The sequence below is a fragment of the Lycorma delicatula genome, chromosome 4 (assembly GCF_047948215.1).
Source record: "Lycorma delicatula isolate Av1 chromosome 4, ASM4794821v1, whole genome shotgun sequence".
Classification (NCBI taxonomy): domain Eukaryota; kingdom Metazoa; phylum Arthropoda; class Insecta; order Hemiptera; family Fulgoridae; genus Lycorma; species Lycorma delicatula.
Genome location: NC_134458.1, coordinates 186,843,587 through 186,861,279, shown reverse-complemented (window position 1 = coordinate 186,861,279; position 17,693 = coordinate 186,843,587). Strand labels below are relative to the sequence as shown.

Here is a 17,693-nt window from a genome sequence, read left to right as displayed (position 1 = left end):
GTAAGTTGATTACTGTTTGAATATTAGTAATTAGCTATTTTTAAAAAATAAATCATGTCATTCTTTGTATTTGCAGTTTAACTGATTAGGTATCATTTTAGAAATAAATGTATTTATTAGATATTATAAATGACAGTGACTAGTTCATAAATTTGCTTTTTTGTGGATTTTTAATATTTGTGAAACATTTGTATAGTTTTTATTTTTATTTTTATTGTAATGGTTGTATATTTTCAGAGAGGACCATATCATATTAATCATTTAAGAAGAAAGCAATATACACATTATGGTAATAGTATGGTGCTTTTATCACAGTTACCTCATTCATCAGCAACAGCAGCTGCAACTGTTCATGAAGGATATTGGACACGATTCAATAAGTATCTTAAAAATTATTGTGAAATGGCATCTCTGCACGGTCTCAGGTATTGTACTGAAAGTGGGCGACCTTTTTATGAGAGGTAATTTGTTATAATTTTATTACCAATTAACTTTAAAGTTTCTTTTTTTTTTTAGATTAATGACTTCAAACAACCTAACCTCACTTAAATTGTTTTTTACTGATTTTGTCCATAGACTACACAAAATCTGTATAGAATAAGTCAGCATTATGAAATACCTAACACATACAAAATTAATACAACAACATATTCCTTGATTCATCCTAAAAAAAGAAGATAAACAAAACAAAAATTGCATCATGTTAACACACAAATACGCAGAGAAAATAGTTCACAAATTTAAAAAAAATCTGGATGCATTGTAGTCTTGAAAACAATAAACTAAATTAATGTTAATCCACAGAATATAATCACCAAACAATGTATACTGAATATTTAAAGTGAACTGCTCCAACTACATAATATTCTACAGTAATCAAATGGAACATAAGACCTAACAAAGAAAAGTGAACCCTAAAAATCTTCCATAGCAACATAGAGTTGACATTTTAACAGCCATTTTGTGGACATAAAATCACAAATCCTTCAATATTGATATTATACATGTATATAAAAGAAGAACTCTTAACATAATTGAATGTTATGAGATTTATAAATACAGAAAAACTTACAACAGCAGTATATTATATGAATAAACAGAATTCAAATTGAACACATTTTTTGCCTCAAACCTGAAACTATGTAGAATAAGCTTTAATATCTAATAAGTTTTAATGTAGTATCCTATGTAGAATAAGCTTTTTAAATATATAGTTTGTAAAAATCAAATTAATCAAAAACTTGATGAAAGATAGGTACATGGATATACATTCCAAAAATGCAATCAACACAAATTTCAAAAGACTTATTTCTCTCACTGTAGCTTTTATATTTTCCTCTGTTAGTTATAAATAAATATGTTTTACAATCTTAAAATTATCTAGTTTGTAAATTTAGATTTATATAGGAAAAATAAAAAAAGGTGTTTTAAGGGTTGCCTTAAAACACCCTCCTCTATGAATCATGTGACCTTGCCGTTGGTGAGGGGGCTTGTGTGCTCAGTGATACAGAGTAGCTGGACCGAAGGTCCAACCATATCGGAGAGGTATCTGTTGAGAGCCAGACTAAGGAATGATTCCTGTAAAAGGGCAGCAGCTCTTTCAGTAGTTGTTAGGGGCGTGAGTCAGGACGACTTAAACGGCCATATCAACATCACTCATTCCTCTGAGTACTGCGCAGCTGAAAGCAATGGAGAACTACAACTGCTTTTTTCCCAAGAAAATGTGGCTCTCTGCATTTTCATATAGCAATGATGGAGGCGCCTTCCTTGGTAAAATATTCCGGAGGTAAACTAGTGCCCTGTTCAGATCTCCGGGTGAGGACTACTAGGGAAGGGGTCACCAGAAAATTAAAAAATAACATTCTACGAGTTGGAGTGTGGAATGTTAGAAGTTTAAAAAGGGTTGGTAGGCTAGAAAATTTAAAAAGGGAGATGGATAGGATAAAAATGGATGTAGTAGGAATTAGTGAGGATCGGTGGGAAGAGGAAGGCGACTTTTGCTCACGTGATTTTAGCTGAGCTTCAAATAATGGGCAGGCAGGAGTAGGTTTCATAATGAACAAGAAGATAGGGAAGAGAGTAGAGTATTTCAAAACGCATAGCGATAGAATCATTGTAATAAGGATAAAATCAAAACCTAAACCGACAACGATTGTTAACGTCTATATGCCTACAAGCGACCATGATATTGATGAGGTAGAGTGTGTATACGAAGAGATTGATAAAGCAATTAAACACGTAAAAGGAGATGAAAATTTTATAATAGTTGGAGATTGGAATGCAAGCATTGGAAAAGGCAGGGAAGGAAATATAGTGGGTGAATACGGGCTGGGCAAAAGGAATGAAAGAGGAGACAGACTTATAGAGTTTTGCACTAAGTATAATTTAGTAATTGTCAACACCCAATTTAAAAATCATAATAGAAGAATATACACTTGCTAAAAGCCAGGCGATACTGCAAGGTATCAGATAGATTATATCATGGTTAAGCAAAGATTTAGAAATCAACTTGTTGACTGCAAAACTTACCCTGGAGCACACATTGATAGCAACCATAATTTGGTGATAATTAAATGTAGATTGGGGTTTAAAAACCTGAAGAAAAGGTGTCAGGTGAATCGGTGAAATTTAGAGAAGCTTGAGGAAGAGGAGGAAAAGAAGATTTTTGAGGAGAACATCGCAAGAGGTCTGAGTAAAAAGGATAAGGTAGAAAATGTAGAAGAAGAATGGGAGAATGTTAAAAAGAAAATTCTTAAATCAGCAGAAGCGAGCTTAGGCGGAATAAAGAGAACTGGTAGAAAACCTTGGGTTTCAGACGATATATTGCAGCTAATGGATGAACGTAGAAAATATAAGAATGCTAGTAATGAAGAAAGTAAAAGGAACTATTGACAATTAAGAAATACTATAAACAGGAAGTGCAAACTAGCGAAAGAAGAGTGGATTAAAGAAAAGTGTTCAGAAGTGGAAAGAGAAATGAACATTGGTAAAATAGACGAAGCATACAGGAGAGTTAAGGAAAATTTTGGGGTACATAAATTAAAATCCAATAATGTGTTAAACAAAGATGGTACACCGATTTATAACACAAAAGGTAAAGTCGATAGGTGGGTGGAATATATTGAAGAGTTATACGGAGGAAATGAATTAGAAAATGGTGTTATAGAGGAAGAAGAGGAAGTTGAGGAGGATGAAATGGAGAAACAATACTGAGATCTGAATTTAAGAGAGCATTAAAAGATTTAAATGACAGAAAGGCTCCTGGAATAGACGAATACCTGTAGAATTACTGCGCAGTGCAGGTGAGGAAGCGATTGATCGATTATACAAACTGGTGTGTAATATTTATGAAAAAGGGGAAGTTCCGTCAGACTTCAAAAAAAGTGTTATAGTCATGATGCCAAAGAAAGCAGGGGCAGATAAATGTGAGGAATACAGAACAATTAGTTTAACTAGTCATGCATCAAAAATCTTAACTAGAATTCTATACAGAAGAATTGAGAGGAGAGTGGAAGAAGTGTTAGGAGAAGACCAATTTGGTTTCAGGAAAAGTATAGGGACAAGGGAAGCAATTTTAGGCCTCAGATTAATAGTAGAAGGAAGATTAAAGAAAAACAAACCAACATACTTGGCGTTTATAGACCTAGAAAAGGTATTCGATAACGTAGACTGGAATAAAATGTTCAGCATTTAAAAAAAATTAGGGTTCAAATACAGGGATAGAAGAACAATTGCTAACATGTACAGGAACCAAACAGCAACAGTAATAATTGAAGAACATAAGAAAGAAACCGTAATAAGAAAGGAAGTCCAACAAGGATGTTCCCTATCTCCATTACTTTTTAATCTTTATATGGAACTAGCAGTTAATGATGTTAAAGAACAATTTAGATTCGGAGTAACAGTACAAGGTGAAAAGATAAAGATGCTATGATTTCCTGATGATATAGTAATTCTAGTCGAGAGTAAAAAGGATTTAGAAGAAACAATGCATGGCATAGATGAAGTCCTATGCAAGAACTATCACATGAAAATAAACAAGACAAAACGAAAGTAATGAAATGTATTAGAAATAACAAAGATGGACCACTGAATGTAAAAATAGGAGGAGAAAAGATTATGGAGGTAGAAGAATTTTGTTATTTGGGAAGTAGAATTACTAAAGATGGACGTAGCAGGAGCGATATAAAATGCCGAATAGCACCAGCGAAACGAGCCTTCAGTCAGAAATATAATTTGTTTACATCAAAAATTAAATTAAATGTCAGGAAAAAATTTTTGAAAGTATATGTCATTACTAAAAATGTCACTACAAACTAATTAATCACCATAATGGTGATTAATTAGTTAGTATCTGTATACCATTATTATGTACATGAAAGCCTGCTACCCACCTAAGGTTTAATGATCAGAAAGAATAGAAATGAACATTTCCTGTACTATATAAATAACTGTTGTTTTTTTCATATCTGAAAACTGCTGTAAATTCCAGCTTAACATTTGACCCTTTTATTCTGAATCTAAAGTTATTTTGAAATAAGTTGAAGTTTATTTTGTTGCAGTTTTGGATGGTTAGTGAGAAATATGCTATAAGAATCAAATTTAAATGATGACTAACCAGAAAGTTACTGGTTATTTCAGTGTTGTTGTTCAGCCATAAATTTGATCCAAAACTACAAACATACATAATTAACATTCCGTAGTCATTATTAACACTTATTCTTATACTCATGTTAATGCTACTGATATTAAATTAAAATTTAAAATAATATTCAGTTAAAATAATATTCTCTTTTTATACTTTTATATGTATAAAATAGTGTTTTATGAAAACACAGCTTTCATTCTTTAAGTGCTAAAATGAATAAATCATTCATATACATACAAATGAACAAATCATGTGCTTTTTGTATTATGCCGAGAAAACAGTAAAATGTAATAGTACATTACATTATAAAATGCAATAGTCTAAACTTAGTAAACTATTTAAAATATTAAAGATGAAATTATTTTTTCAATTGTAGATAACAATGCCGACAACAAATACATGAAAATATATAGCAAAATTTTTTGCTCTTTCTATTTTAATTTTAACAATTCATAGTCACACTAATTTTATATTGCAATGTTTATAGTCACTAATCTAGAAAAATTAAAATTTTTCTAGATTCTTTTCTAAGTCCAAGAGTATAAAACATCAAATTTAAATTATGAAATAACTTATATTTAAATTATGAAACAAATTTAAATTATTACTTAAATTTTCCTTCACTATTAAATTATTTTAAGTTTCAAAATCTCAATTGACATGCTAGGATTTTTAGACATAATAGACTAATTAAACTATAACAGCTAAAGAAATTTATTGCTGTACTCAGGACTGACCATCCATTCAGTTAATTATTTTAAAGCATTCTAACTTACCAAGAAACATTAATAATGATGGTAAGTCTAAGTATTACAATTCTTCTAAGCTTGGTGAGGCTGATAACTAATCTTTTAAAATTAATTGAAACTATAAACTATTATTTTATTTACATATATATATAAACTTATATATGTATTTGTATAAACTTATTTTATTTCTATTTAGTAGACATACTAGTCTTTAATAATGTTTTTTATTGAACTGAAAGAACTGGCCATTACATAGTTAATAATGGTTTAGTTCACATTTCTGGGTTATCTTGTCTTTAAGCTGATAATAGTGTTTGTGTCTTTACCTTCATTTCTCATACACATTGGTTTGTATTTCTTTTAGAAAAGATGTTTCAGATTTATCTGATCATTCTTGAGCATCTTAATTCCTTGAGAATAATTATCCTTAACAGAAAATACAAGTATACAAGTTAAATTTTTATATTTTATGTTTGAGAAATGTTATCTATCCCTATTTATTTTTTTATGAAATACTTGTATGCATTTCCATTAAAAAGAAAACAGTGGAAAAAACAACTGAACAACTCCTCTTATTTTTGGAATTAATTATCTGACTTAATATTTATTATTTAGCTGATAAACATATTGCCATCTAAAAGTTCTGTAATTTAAAATGTTCTATGAAATGAAAAATAAATAAAATAAATTGAGTTTATAATACTTTATTTCAGTTCTTGTCTTATTTTGTTTACAGGTTATTTTGGATAATTGCTATGATAATTGTATGTTTTGGAATGGTAATAACAATTAAACATCAGATTCTGTATTATCTAAGTAATCCTATTTTAATGTCATTAAATGGAAATAATGTACCTGTGTGGGATGTGCCATTCCCTGCAATTACATTTTGTAGCAATAATCAAATACCTGCTTCAGTTTACAACATATCTCATCTGGTGATAAGATCAAAGACAGAAAATTTGACCAGAGAGGAGTAATTAAATTTTTTTTTTTTTATTAGAATAGATTTTGTTTAAATATACCAAATAGTTTCCAATAATCTAAACTACTATTTATCATTACGACCAGTAACATAAATTCTTTTAAAAACATTCAGTAAGATATGTTAGTCAGCTTTTCAATGTATGTAGAACTAATGCAATGTAAGCCATTTCTTTAGTTCTTTGTAATTGTGTTCATATATATCCATTTATAAATAATTTGGATTAACAGAATGTTTCCTTACGCTGGAAAAAAATAATTATTGGTTTTTTTTAATCTTTCATGAAGAAGTGCACTTTCTTAACTTACTTTAGTGCTATTTGTTTAATGAAAGATGAGGTTTTATAAAGAAATGTAAAATTAGGAATTTATTACCAATTTTTAACTACAAAGGCAAATGTGTTGCTGCTTCACAATTATCAGGAGAGATGGAATCAGCTGATGAAGGGTAAGTGGACCCAAAGACTGATCCTGGGCATGGAGAGATGGCTCCATTACATGCATTAAGATTGGGGTATAAGTGGACAGTTTCTAATCAATCATGGAGTAGCTTAAAGCAATCCTGTGCACATGGACACTGAGACATTCTGCTGAGTGCTATTATTATGGAAGAGAGGACAAAACAGAGCACACTATGTTTGAATTTGACAGGCTCTTGTGGCACAAAGATGTAAGCCTGAGAAAATTAGGCACGCTAACTCCCAATAACATCACATGGTCTGTGCTGCTGTAGAACGAACAGACGTGGCACATTGTCAAGGATGTTGGTGTTAATTATTCAAACAAAGATGTCGGAAGAAGTGCAAGGATGAATACCCTCTGATTTTCCCTTGGAGTTGTATTCATAATTAAAGCAGGTCTGGCCCCAAAGAGAAGCAACAGATGTCAACAAGGGGTATTTTGATGTCATCCATGAGTATTGATAACAATACTAAAAAAGAAAGAATAAATGATTACAATGGAAAAAAATAAAGCCTACATAACTACAGATGAATCTATAAAAAAAAATTTCATACCTATTAAATAATATACTATCCTTTTTGTGAACTAAAAATGTGGATATAAAATTCTATACTTTCTGAAGACTGATTTATCAGTAATTGTAGCTGAAACAAAAAGTTATCAGGGTTTTTTACAAAACTAAATATTCATAAAATGACAAATAATTTTTTAATGGTTTGTAATAAAGTTATAGGTTTATAATAAACCTATAATTATGTTTATAATAAAATTTTACAGATTATGAAGGTTATTAAATACTTTTTTGAGTAAGAGTAGAACATTTTAAACCAATTTTAACCGTTTCACGCCTTATTAATTTTCAGCTTTTCCTCTAGGTTTTAATACACTAATTATATATTTTTAGTCTATTTCTATAAATAGTATGAATACATCCCTGTGTTTATTTTCCACAAATATTGAATATTTTTGTATAAACAAATTTAAAAAATGAGAAACTTTGTCTAAATATAAATAAATAAACGAACCATAACTTCCACATGTGATAGCTGCATTGAATCTACACAAATGTTAACTTTTTTTTTTTGCTCTTAAAGTTATGTTAAATTACTAAATTGTGTTTAACAGAATAAAAATATATCAAAGTAAACAGTTAATTATTAAAAAGGAAACAAAATAAAAACATTTTTATATAGGATACAAATGAAAACAAAAGTTTACAAAAATTACATATTTCCTGCACTTAAAGATTTTTATTTAAAATATTCAATTACCACATTTAAAACAAGAAAACCTAATTTTTTTTACACCAAAAATGAAAGTAAAACTCACTATGCGCAGTAAAACAATACAACTATAACTAGGCATTCAGATATTTTCATATTTCATAAGTCAACACAAGGTGGCAGCTTATGTCAGACTTCAAATGTTTTTATGTTAACTAAAAACTGTAATTAAATAAAACATTGAAGTGAGAAAAAATTAGTGGCGTGCACTAGTCAAATTAAGCACTAAAGGGAGATTCTGTCAGTTTGAATAAACCAGCGAAATGGTTAACATAACCAAAAAATAAAGCATGGTAGTTAAAATGTTAGTATTGGTCTGATTTTATATCTCCTTCTTTTCTTAAGTAAGTAATAAATAGTATAGCTTGGGAAAAATTAGGGCTTTTATTAATCATGTTATAAATTTCTAAGATCTTAAATTGTATAATGTTAAATGTGTTGTTGAAAATTAGTTATTATTATTATCCATTGTAAATTACTAAGGAGAAGTATAGCTTTTTTTTATTGATTATGAAATTTGGTAAATCTTTCTTTGAAAGAATTGTTTTTTTGAAAGCAGGTTTTATTGCAGTTATCTGGATAGATTTTTACAAAAAAAAATTATTGATGACAATTAAAAAAAAACATCTAGTATCTCTGAACAGAGTGGGCACTGGTCCCTTTCCATATAAATAAATTACATCAATTATGTCTTCTCTATTGTCCACATTCAATTTTATCAGTTACCAAGTGCTTTCTTCCAGAGAGAGTTTAGACACTCTCTTCCATGCCGAAGGATCAAAATCGTTAAAACAGTCGATGGCAGCTAAAGACTGCTATTAGATTTCTTTCTTTGAACAGCCTTGTGACAACCCAAAGAGGGTTGTCACAAGGCTGTTAAGTCTGGACTTTTAGGTAGCCACTGAATTTAGGAACCCCTAACAATCCATCATCTTTCAAAATATTCATTTAAAATGTCCCTTACTGACTGGGCTTAATTAGCTGGAGCTCCAACTTTGTGTAAAGTGGTAGTTAATCCCATAAACAAATCAATTGAAACTGAGGAATAAAATAATTTTCAAGCTCATTAAAGTATGAAATGTTATTAACAACACTTCCTTCGATCCTATAAGATGTGTTCTAGATATCACTGCCCACATCATTATATATGGTGGGTGGCTGTGGTGTCTTCATAAAAGTGATGATTTTCTTTACATAAAAAATACACATTTCAAGATAAATTTACTCTAGTAAATGGCACGCTTGTTGGAAAAGAAAACTAATTTCTGTGACAGAACAATGGGAAAACATCTGATCAAAAAGCTCAGGTTAACAATAACGCTTAAAGGGTTTAAACTCAAGATTTTTTAAAATTATTTTCTGAAGTGTTGAATAGAGAATATTTAGTTTTAAAGAAGTTTTCCTAGTTGATTTAGAAGGAAATTGTAAACATAATTCCTCTACAACATTAGAGCTATTAAATCACCTGGAAGGGTGTCCAGATTGTTTCAAATCATGGACTGACTCTAAAAAAAAGGCTATTTTTTTTTTCTACTTTTGGAGTGTTAATACAAATGGAACTGAATCAAACTGAATGTTGTTAACATTTTCATAGTTTTCATTTGCATTTGTACACTCATGCACCCAAACACTAGCAACAAGTCTCTATTCAATTGAATGCCACTTGTGTTTGCCATTTTAACTTAAAAATGCACAAACAGAATTCTCAATGAATATATAAAAATAACATCAATTTCTAACAAACTTAGAGCTTTGTTGAGTAAATGAAAGCAGCTGATTAATCTTTACAATAACCTGATAACATACAGTATTACCAACCAGTATTATAGTGTGTTGTATTTATGAAAAGGGACTTTTTAGCCATTCTGTATATAAATTATATTGTTTGTATGTATGTCCTGATGCTCACTCAAAAACTGCTGGCCTGATGTAAACGTATATAGCTATGTGGTTCCTGAAAATAAATTTTCAGAAGTAGATTGGATTCTGTTTGATATTTAATTTTTCAAAATTAAGGTAATTGTCCTCAGTGACATGTAATAAATTTTTTAAATATTTTTTTTATGTATGTGATGATTTAATTTTTCATTATAAAATCAATTAAAATAAAATTAAGCATAGTTTTTTAGAAGGAAAATTTCAAGTATTATGTTAAGTAGAAACTTACCTTTTTTAAAATTTGATGTCGATTTTTTAATAAAATTATTTAAATTTCACAATATTTGTAGTGTAGTGGATAACGATATAATTTTTTATACATGCACAACCTATAACCATACAGCATATGAGTATTACTCAAATACCATATGAGTAGTTATGTCTGTAAATTGTGACTTATTTTTCTGTTTCATACCAAACTGAAGTGAAATTTTAATTTGTGCTGATTATCATTTTTTTGATTTGTACATTTTTACATTTAGTATAGTACTATTATAATTTACTCAGTGGGGATATATTTCAATAAAAGATTTTGTAGGGCAATAACCAAAAAAAATTAAATAAACCTTTTTTTGTAAGAACATTTTTTTTATTTTTGGTTTCCTCTGGATAATAGATAAGACCCAGTGTGTCATTAGATAATTCACCTTTATGGCATATTTTAGAGAAAAGTATGGTATGGATTCAGCTGATCTTATATTAAGCAGGCTTTAAATTAAAGTAGTCTACTAGCTGTAACTATTGTTGATTATACTTTTTCACCAGCCAACCATTCTGCCTGCAAATCAGTGTTTGTCATTTACTTATTGTTAAGAAGCAAGTGGGCTAATTAACACCTTATTAGTCCTTAATTAACTCATGATTACGTGAGATTGCTTGAAAGAATTAAACAGACTTCAGGTCATCTGGTGTTTTGTTTATTATCTTTTTATTCTCTAACATTTTGTATGGTATGCTGTTGAATGAGTCATTTGCTTAATATATACATTGCAATATGTTACAAAAACATTAACAAAATTTGTATATTAATTAGAAAACTGTCAATCTTTGTAAATGTAAAATTTTGTGAAAAATTTCTAATATCACTTTTTAACAATTTAACTGGCCCTCAATAAACTCCATAGTTGAGTGCATATGTTTACTAGTTGAATGAATACATTTTGTTTAAATACTATATTATAAGGTGCTGTTGCTAGTTGGTGGCTAATAAACTAGAAATAAATGAGATTCACTTCACATTAAAATTTCTGCTGGCAATTTTTTTATTTTTCTAGAATTCAAAAACTGCATCTTGCATCACTATTTTGTTCCAACTCAAATGATAAAGCAGTTGAATTGTATGATAATGATAATTCTCTTGAAGACATTTTTGTTGACACGTTTGAGGTGAGTATGTTTCTCATTCAGTCTTGTTTGTTATTTCTCTATTTCTGTAACATCAATTTTTCACTTCTAATTTTAATATTTAAGAGGTAACTAAAAATGATTATTTTAGTGGCTCATGCAGAAAGTAAAGAAAAACTTTTTACTTTAATAGGTTTAAAACATATAGTAAATAAAAGATATTTTTTTTAATAGTTATAACAACATTTTGTTATTGATTTTATAAAGTCATCATTTAAATTTAAATACTTAATTGTATTGAATCTGCAATTATGTTATTTTAGAATTATGCTATTAACTAGTTTTGTCAGCTATTCTGTGGCAAGTTCTTTAATTTCATTATCAGTTCACAAAAATTCATTTTGTTTTGGATATAAAATGAAATTCAGTAGGAGTCAAAGCAGGGCTGATAGTCAAATTCTTTCTTAATAAGTTTTTGAAGCATTGCTTGTGGTATTGCACCTAAGCATGGATAAGCATTTTCATGAAAAAAATACCAATTGACAATGAACAACATTAGTTTTGTTTGTGAAGCTGGTTAAATGTTTCTTATTGAATTTGAAAATTTATAATTTCTGATAGTACCACCATCACTTTCTGTTTGCTTAAATTTCAGTTTTGAAATAGTCTTGAATGATACACCTTCATTTATTAAAATTAATTTCAGTAGTATTATGGAAAATTCATGTTTCATTGCTACTAACAGTGTGATTAAGAAATTCATTGTCCTCTTGCTTAAAATGATTAAGAAACTTCAATCAAGGCTGCTCTTGCTCACTTTTGAATGGGTATCATTTAGCATAAATTTTTTGTACTTAAGATAAGATACCATCAAAAATTCTGTTTAGAGAGATTTTGAAATTTGAGCAAAATTCTTGTGATCTATGAAATGTGAATCACCATGCAATTATTGATTTAGTAAATTTATTTTGAAAAAATTAATATATGGTGGGTTTTTATTTCTCCATATATTTGAAATGGTTAGGAAACTGTTATAATATAATTGCAGTTACAAAACTTGGCTAAGTCTGGGCTTATGTAGCAGAGCACTAACTGAATTCATTATCACTGGTAAATTGTTACCTGCTTAAGCATTAAGTGCAAAACACTCTTTACTTTCTGGATTGCACTCCTATTTTAATTCTTTATTTCATTCAGTAGTTCTGTTACAGATGGAAGTAAAAACATGTAAAAAAACTGTCAAAAACCTGTTTTGGCGTGAAAAAAAAGAAGAAAAACCATGCTCACTTATGCAGTTTTCTGTAATGTTTTCGAGTCCATGTCATTCTTTTAATATGATACCACCGCTAGGATTTTATTCTCAGACTTATATTAAAAAGTAAGCATTAAATTGAGATTAAAATTTAATAAAAAAAAAGAAATTCATAAGTATTGTTTATTTAGTTTTTTTTTTATATTAATCATATGGTTTTTATATAAACTAATTGCTAATTATCAGCTCATAATGACTATTTAAATTGAAAAAATATATTAATATTCTTTATAAATTTATAATAATATTATAAATTCAGAGCATGATTTAAAGGTTTATGTTCAACATCTGATTCACTTATACTCATTACCGAATCATAAGGAAACAATATTAAAAACTGTGGTCTGCACACAAACAGTTTTTACGTGAATTAGTGTAGTATTTTCAGCAGTCTTCTTTTACAATTCAGCTCAGATCTGTTTATTTTTTCATAATAACTGGATAATATGTATATCTTACTTAAAGAAAGTTATTCATGTAAATGGGTTTTTATCCAGTTGTGGCAGTTTGACACTACCTGCTTGTCAGAACATATTGATGAACTTACCTTCTCAGTATTATGAATATATTTAATTTAATTTAAAGTAAATGAAATTAGGTGTTTAAAGTTGTCTACTCATTGTTTCATCCATGTTTGCAATATCTGTTTGTTAAAAACAGAAGAGTCCCTCAATAATAAAAAAAAGAAAAAATCCTTGAAAACCAAGAGAAAAGTAGCAACATGTCTGGAGATAAAAGAGATAGCGTGAATATCTCTTTGAAAAAGTTAAAAATAGAGACAAAAATAAATGTGTTTCACATAAATATGCTAGAGAAATGAACACTCTTTTGAAGTGCTATACTTTCATAAATTATTAGGAGCAGTGTATTGCTTTCTGTATCTCAACCCACAAATAGAGAAAAAAAAAATGGCATGCAAAGAAAGAAAGTTAGAAAGAATGGAAGTTCCAGAACTTGAGGAAGGAAATTGTATCCACTATCTTCATAACACTTTATACTCACTACACCAGGTCTATCTCATACAATCAGTGTATCTGTTTCATCTGCATAAAAGAAAGATGACCAGATTAAAACTACAAATTTTAAAATTGTATTACTTTTTCATTTTTAATATTTTCAAACTCACTGTATTAACATTTTTTTTTTACCACCAGTTAAGGGTAATGTTCTTACTACAGATAATATTATTACTGTTATCATTGCCACACTGCATGCTTGTTTTTGCATTCTACAACCAGGTGACAGATGGAATTTTTTTATTAATTCAAAAAATGTTCTAGTAATTTTTATTAATTGAAATTATTTCATTTTTTTTTTTTTTTTTATTTATTTATTAAATGGATTAAAGAAAAAGATTTCCTTTTTATATACTTGTGGAAATATCATATATATTTAATGTTTTACAATTAGTGTTAACAGGAAGCTTAAGATCACTTATACAATGAATGATTTAAAATAATGTGCACAAAGTTTGACGTGAATTACATATTTTTGGTGACTGATGATTTGGCAAATAGAGTCAGTAAGTTTTGTTGATCTACAAAACAAATTTATCCAAATGTGGATGGTGCCTAGCAGTTTTTGTCTCTTTTTACACCTTAAGGGGTTCAAAAAATTTGAAGTGTGTTAATTTTACATTAGCCTAATGGAACTTACTTTTTGGACAGCCTTTGTAATCCTTCTTTTTTCAAAATGGGGCATGTCAATTTAAATTTTCTTATAGTTTTTCTTTTGTTAGTGTTAAGATTTTGCTATGGTATTTTAGTTATTAATATTGATTGAACTGTGGATGTACGTTACGAAAACTTTTAATTTTTTTTCTTTTTGTTTATTATAGTTTTATTTCTACAATACCTATACCGATTCTTATGAATTATCCTTATAAATATATGATGAATAGTTCACACTGGTCTCCTGATAATGGATATGTGAAAAGGGAAGGTGATCCTTTTGATTCCATACCTTTTAGGCTACCTGGTAGCAATCTTGCATATTCTGTTAATTTTTTATTAGATTTTGAAGCGGATAATGTACAGGAATATTGTAAGCCAAAATCTTATGATTTCATGGTAAGTTGATTGTTATTATATTTTTTTCTGTGGTTACATCATGTCTACAACTGTACTTACATTCAGTTGATTTTTAAATTGTGAATTTTTCCACTGTTGGGTTTTGGTTCAATTTTAGGTACAAACATTTGACTTAAAACATTGTCTGTTATTTAATTTGATATTCATGCATACAGGGTATTCAATTTTTAAAATTAAATGAATTTCTTTTTCTTCTAATAGACTATAAATATCTATTTCTAACTAATAACCTCTCTTTCTTATAACACTTTTCATAGTTTTCTCCAGGTGTTTTTTATAAAGTAGTTTTAAAAGCTACTTGTTATTTAAAGTTGCTTTTACAAAGAAAAACTAAAATAAAATAATTATAAGTTGTACAATGAGATAAAAATAATAATTGTACTAAATGAAAAAAACAAATTTGTATATAAAAAGAAAACATTCCATGGTTGAACTAACCCAATTTGTAATGGAAAAAAACATCAATCATTAATGAAAATGGTCTGTATTAGAGTGGTTTTAGTATTTCTCTTTCTCTTATCCAAATATATTTAATTATACCAGGTGTCGGAGAATTATCTTTACAACTTTGATTTTGAGTAAATAATTTATTTAAGATTCAAAAATGGGTTTTATGATTTAGAAACATTAAAATTGAAAGTTTTTTTTACCAGTAATCAAATACTTTCAATCAATGTATACACCATTAGTAATTCTCAAAATATCCAACCAGTAATCAATTTCATGCCATGTTCATTGTAACATATTCACATGTTCGAATGCGTCAACAATCCTCTTCTTAAGGTCATCAATATTCTCTTCACGAGTTTTATATACATTATCCTTGATGAAACCCCATAGGAAATAATCACATAGAGTTATATCCAGTGGTCAAGGTGGTCCATCACATCCAATCCAATGATTTGAGAATGTATTGTTGAGGGATTCACATACTAATAAATCCCGATGTGTTGGAACTTCAACTTGTGGAATATGATTTCGGGTTGTAACTCTTCAAGCCAAATCCAGATATTCATGTTACTGTCATTTCTGCAAAGAAAAAAATTCCAATCACAGGATTGTGAAACAATCTGCACCAAACATTTATTTTTGAGCTATCTCTAATATGATTAAGTGTAATATGTGAGTTCTCTGATCCCCATATTTGAATGTTCTCAGTGTCCACTTCTTCCAAACATGTGAAATGTAGCCTTGTCTAAGAAAATAGCTTTTTTAAGGTAACAATCATCATTTCCAATTTTTTAAATCATTTCCACAGAAATTCCTTTTACAGCAGTGTGATCTTGTAGTGTTATGTGCTGTAATATTTGTAATTTATAAGGACGTAGTTTTAATCATTTCTTCAAAACATTGTGAATGGTAGATGGCATTGCAATCTGAGTTGACTTCCCAGGGCTGTGAACAAAAAACTGATGAATGATCTTCAATTTTTCATCAGTGTTCTAGGCCTTCTTTCTTTTTCCTGTTTAGCCTCCGGTAACTATCGTTTAGATAATACTTCAGAGGATGAATGAGGATGATATGTATGAGTGTGAATGAAGTGTATGTAGTCTTGTACATTCTCAGTTCGACCATACCTGAGATGTGTGGTTAATTGAAACCCAACCACCAAAGAACACAATATCCAAAATCTAGTATTCAAGTCCGTGTAAAAATAGCTGGCTTTACTAGGACTTGAACGCTGGAACTCTCGACTTCCAAATCAGCTGATTTGGGAAGACGCGTTCAACACTAGACCAACCCGGTGGGTCCATTGTTCTAGGCCTGCCTGTACCCTTCTTCACTGCTCAATACTGCCAGTTTCTTTAAATTTATCATACAGAGTGATGAATGCTTGTTCTAGAGGGTGGCTCAAGTTATGCAGAGTTCTAAAACTTCATCAAAATTATCTATCTGATTTTGTTTCAATAAACCACTATAGACACTGTGCTTTCATCTGTGGATTCATGGCGACTGACATATGCGGTTACATATGTAATACACTGCGCTACCTAGAATTTGCTATTGGAAACTTTATGAACTGCCCTGTTAAAGAGAGCCCAACCATTCATTAATTGGACTATTACTTTTTTCTAACAGAATATCAAAGTTGTTCAAATAATTCTCAGACACCAGTATATTTGATGACAGAAATATACTTCTGTCTTCCAAGAGATTTTGAGTTCAAATCCAACATAGACTTGGAGTTTTTACACTTTTTTGACTTCTCATAAAATAAATAAGAAGTAGGGTAGCTGTTACTGGGCACAAGCATTTTGTTAACAGAGATAATAAATAAACAGACATAAAACAGTGAAGCTAAAAATGTTTATTATTATACAACATTGCTCTTCATTAAATTATAATGTAATTAAATTAACAAGGTATAAAGAAATTTAACCACAGTGATTATTTTTTCATAAAATGAAACTCCAGTACTGTGAACAAACTACTATCATAAGTGAATGGTTCTGTAGGAGTGAACAACATTCAGATACTATCCAAAATAGATGTCATAAAAATGGAAAAAGATTTTAGATATCTGTAAAGTTAAGAAATAATGTGGATATATCTTATAAATTTTCTATAATTAATGATGTAAAAAAGCGTCAGAAATTATGTTGTTTATTTAAGAGTTAGACTCAACCACATCGCAATATTTGCTGATAAACCGTAACCACAATATGAACTTATACTGTGATTTTAGTCTTTTTTTTTTACTGATGATGATTTGTACATGGATGGTAGACTTATGGTTTTGTAATGAAAGTGAATAACACTTGTCTTCTAATAATATTTTGTTATTTCTAATTAATCTTGTTTGATGAAATTTGGTTTGCTATCCCAATTTGTTAAGCAATAGTTATGCTGAAGATCCTGAGTTCAATTCCTGCCTTGATCATG

The 17,693-nt window shown here is 29.2% G+C and overlaps 1 protein-coding gene across 1 annotated transcript in view; it reads left to right on the top strand.

The window, feature by feature from the left end:
- The first annotated feature begins 285 nt into the window (after window positions 1-285).
- Window positions 286-17,693, top strand: part of LOC142322770 (pickpocket protein 28-like) — a 42,206-nt gene continuing 24,798 nt past the window's right edge. The window contains exons 1-5 of the mRNA XM_075361846.1: window positions 286-461; window positions 6,134-6,373; window positions 11,339-11,450; window positions 12,620-12,786; window positions 14,558-14,789. Of these exons, the coding sequence (XP_075217961.1) occupies window positions 298-461; window positions 6,134-6,373; window positions 11,339-11,450; window positions 12,620-12,786; window positions 14,558-14,789 (915 nt within the window). The 5' untranslated portion in view covers window positions 286-297. The remainder of the gene's footprint in view (window positions 462-6,133; window positions 6,374-11,338; window positions 11,451-12,619; window positions 12,787-14,557; window positions 14,790-17,693) is intronic.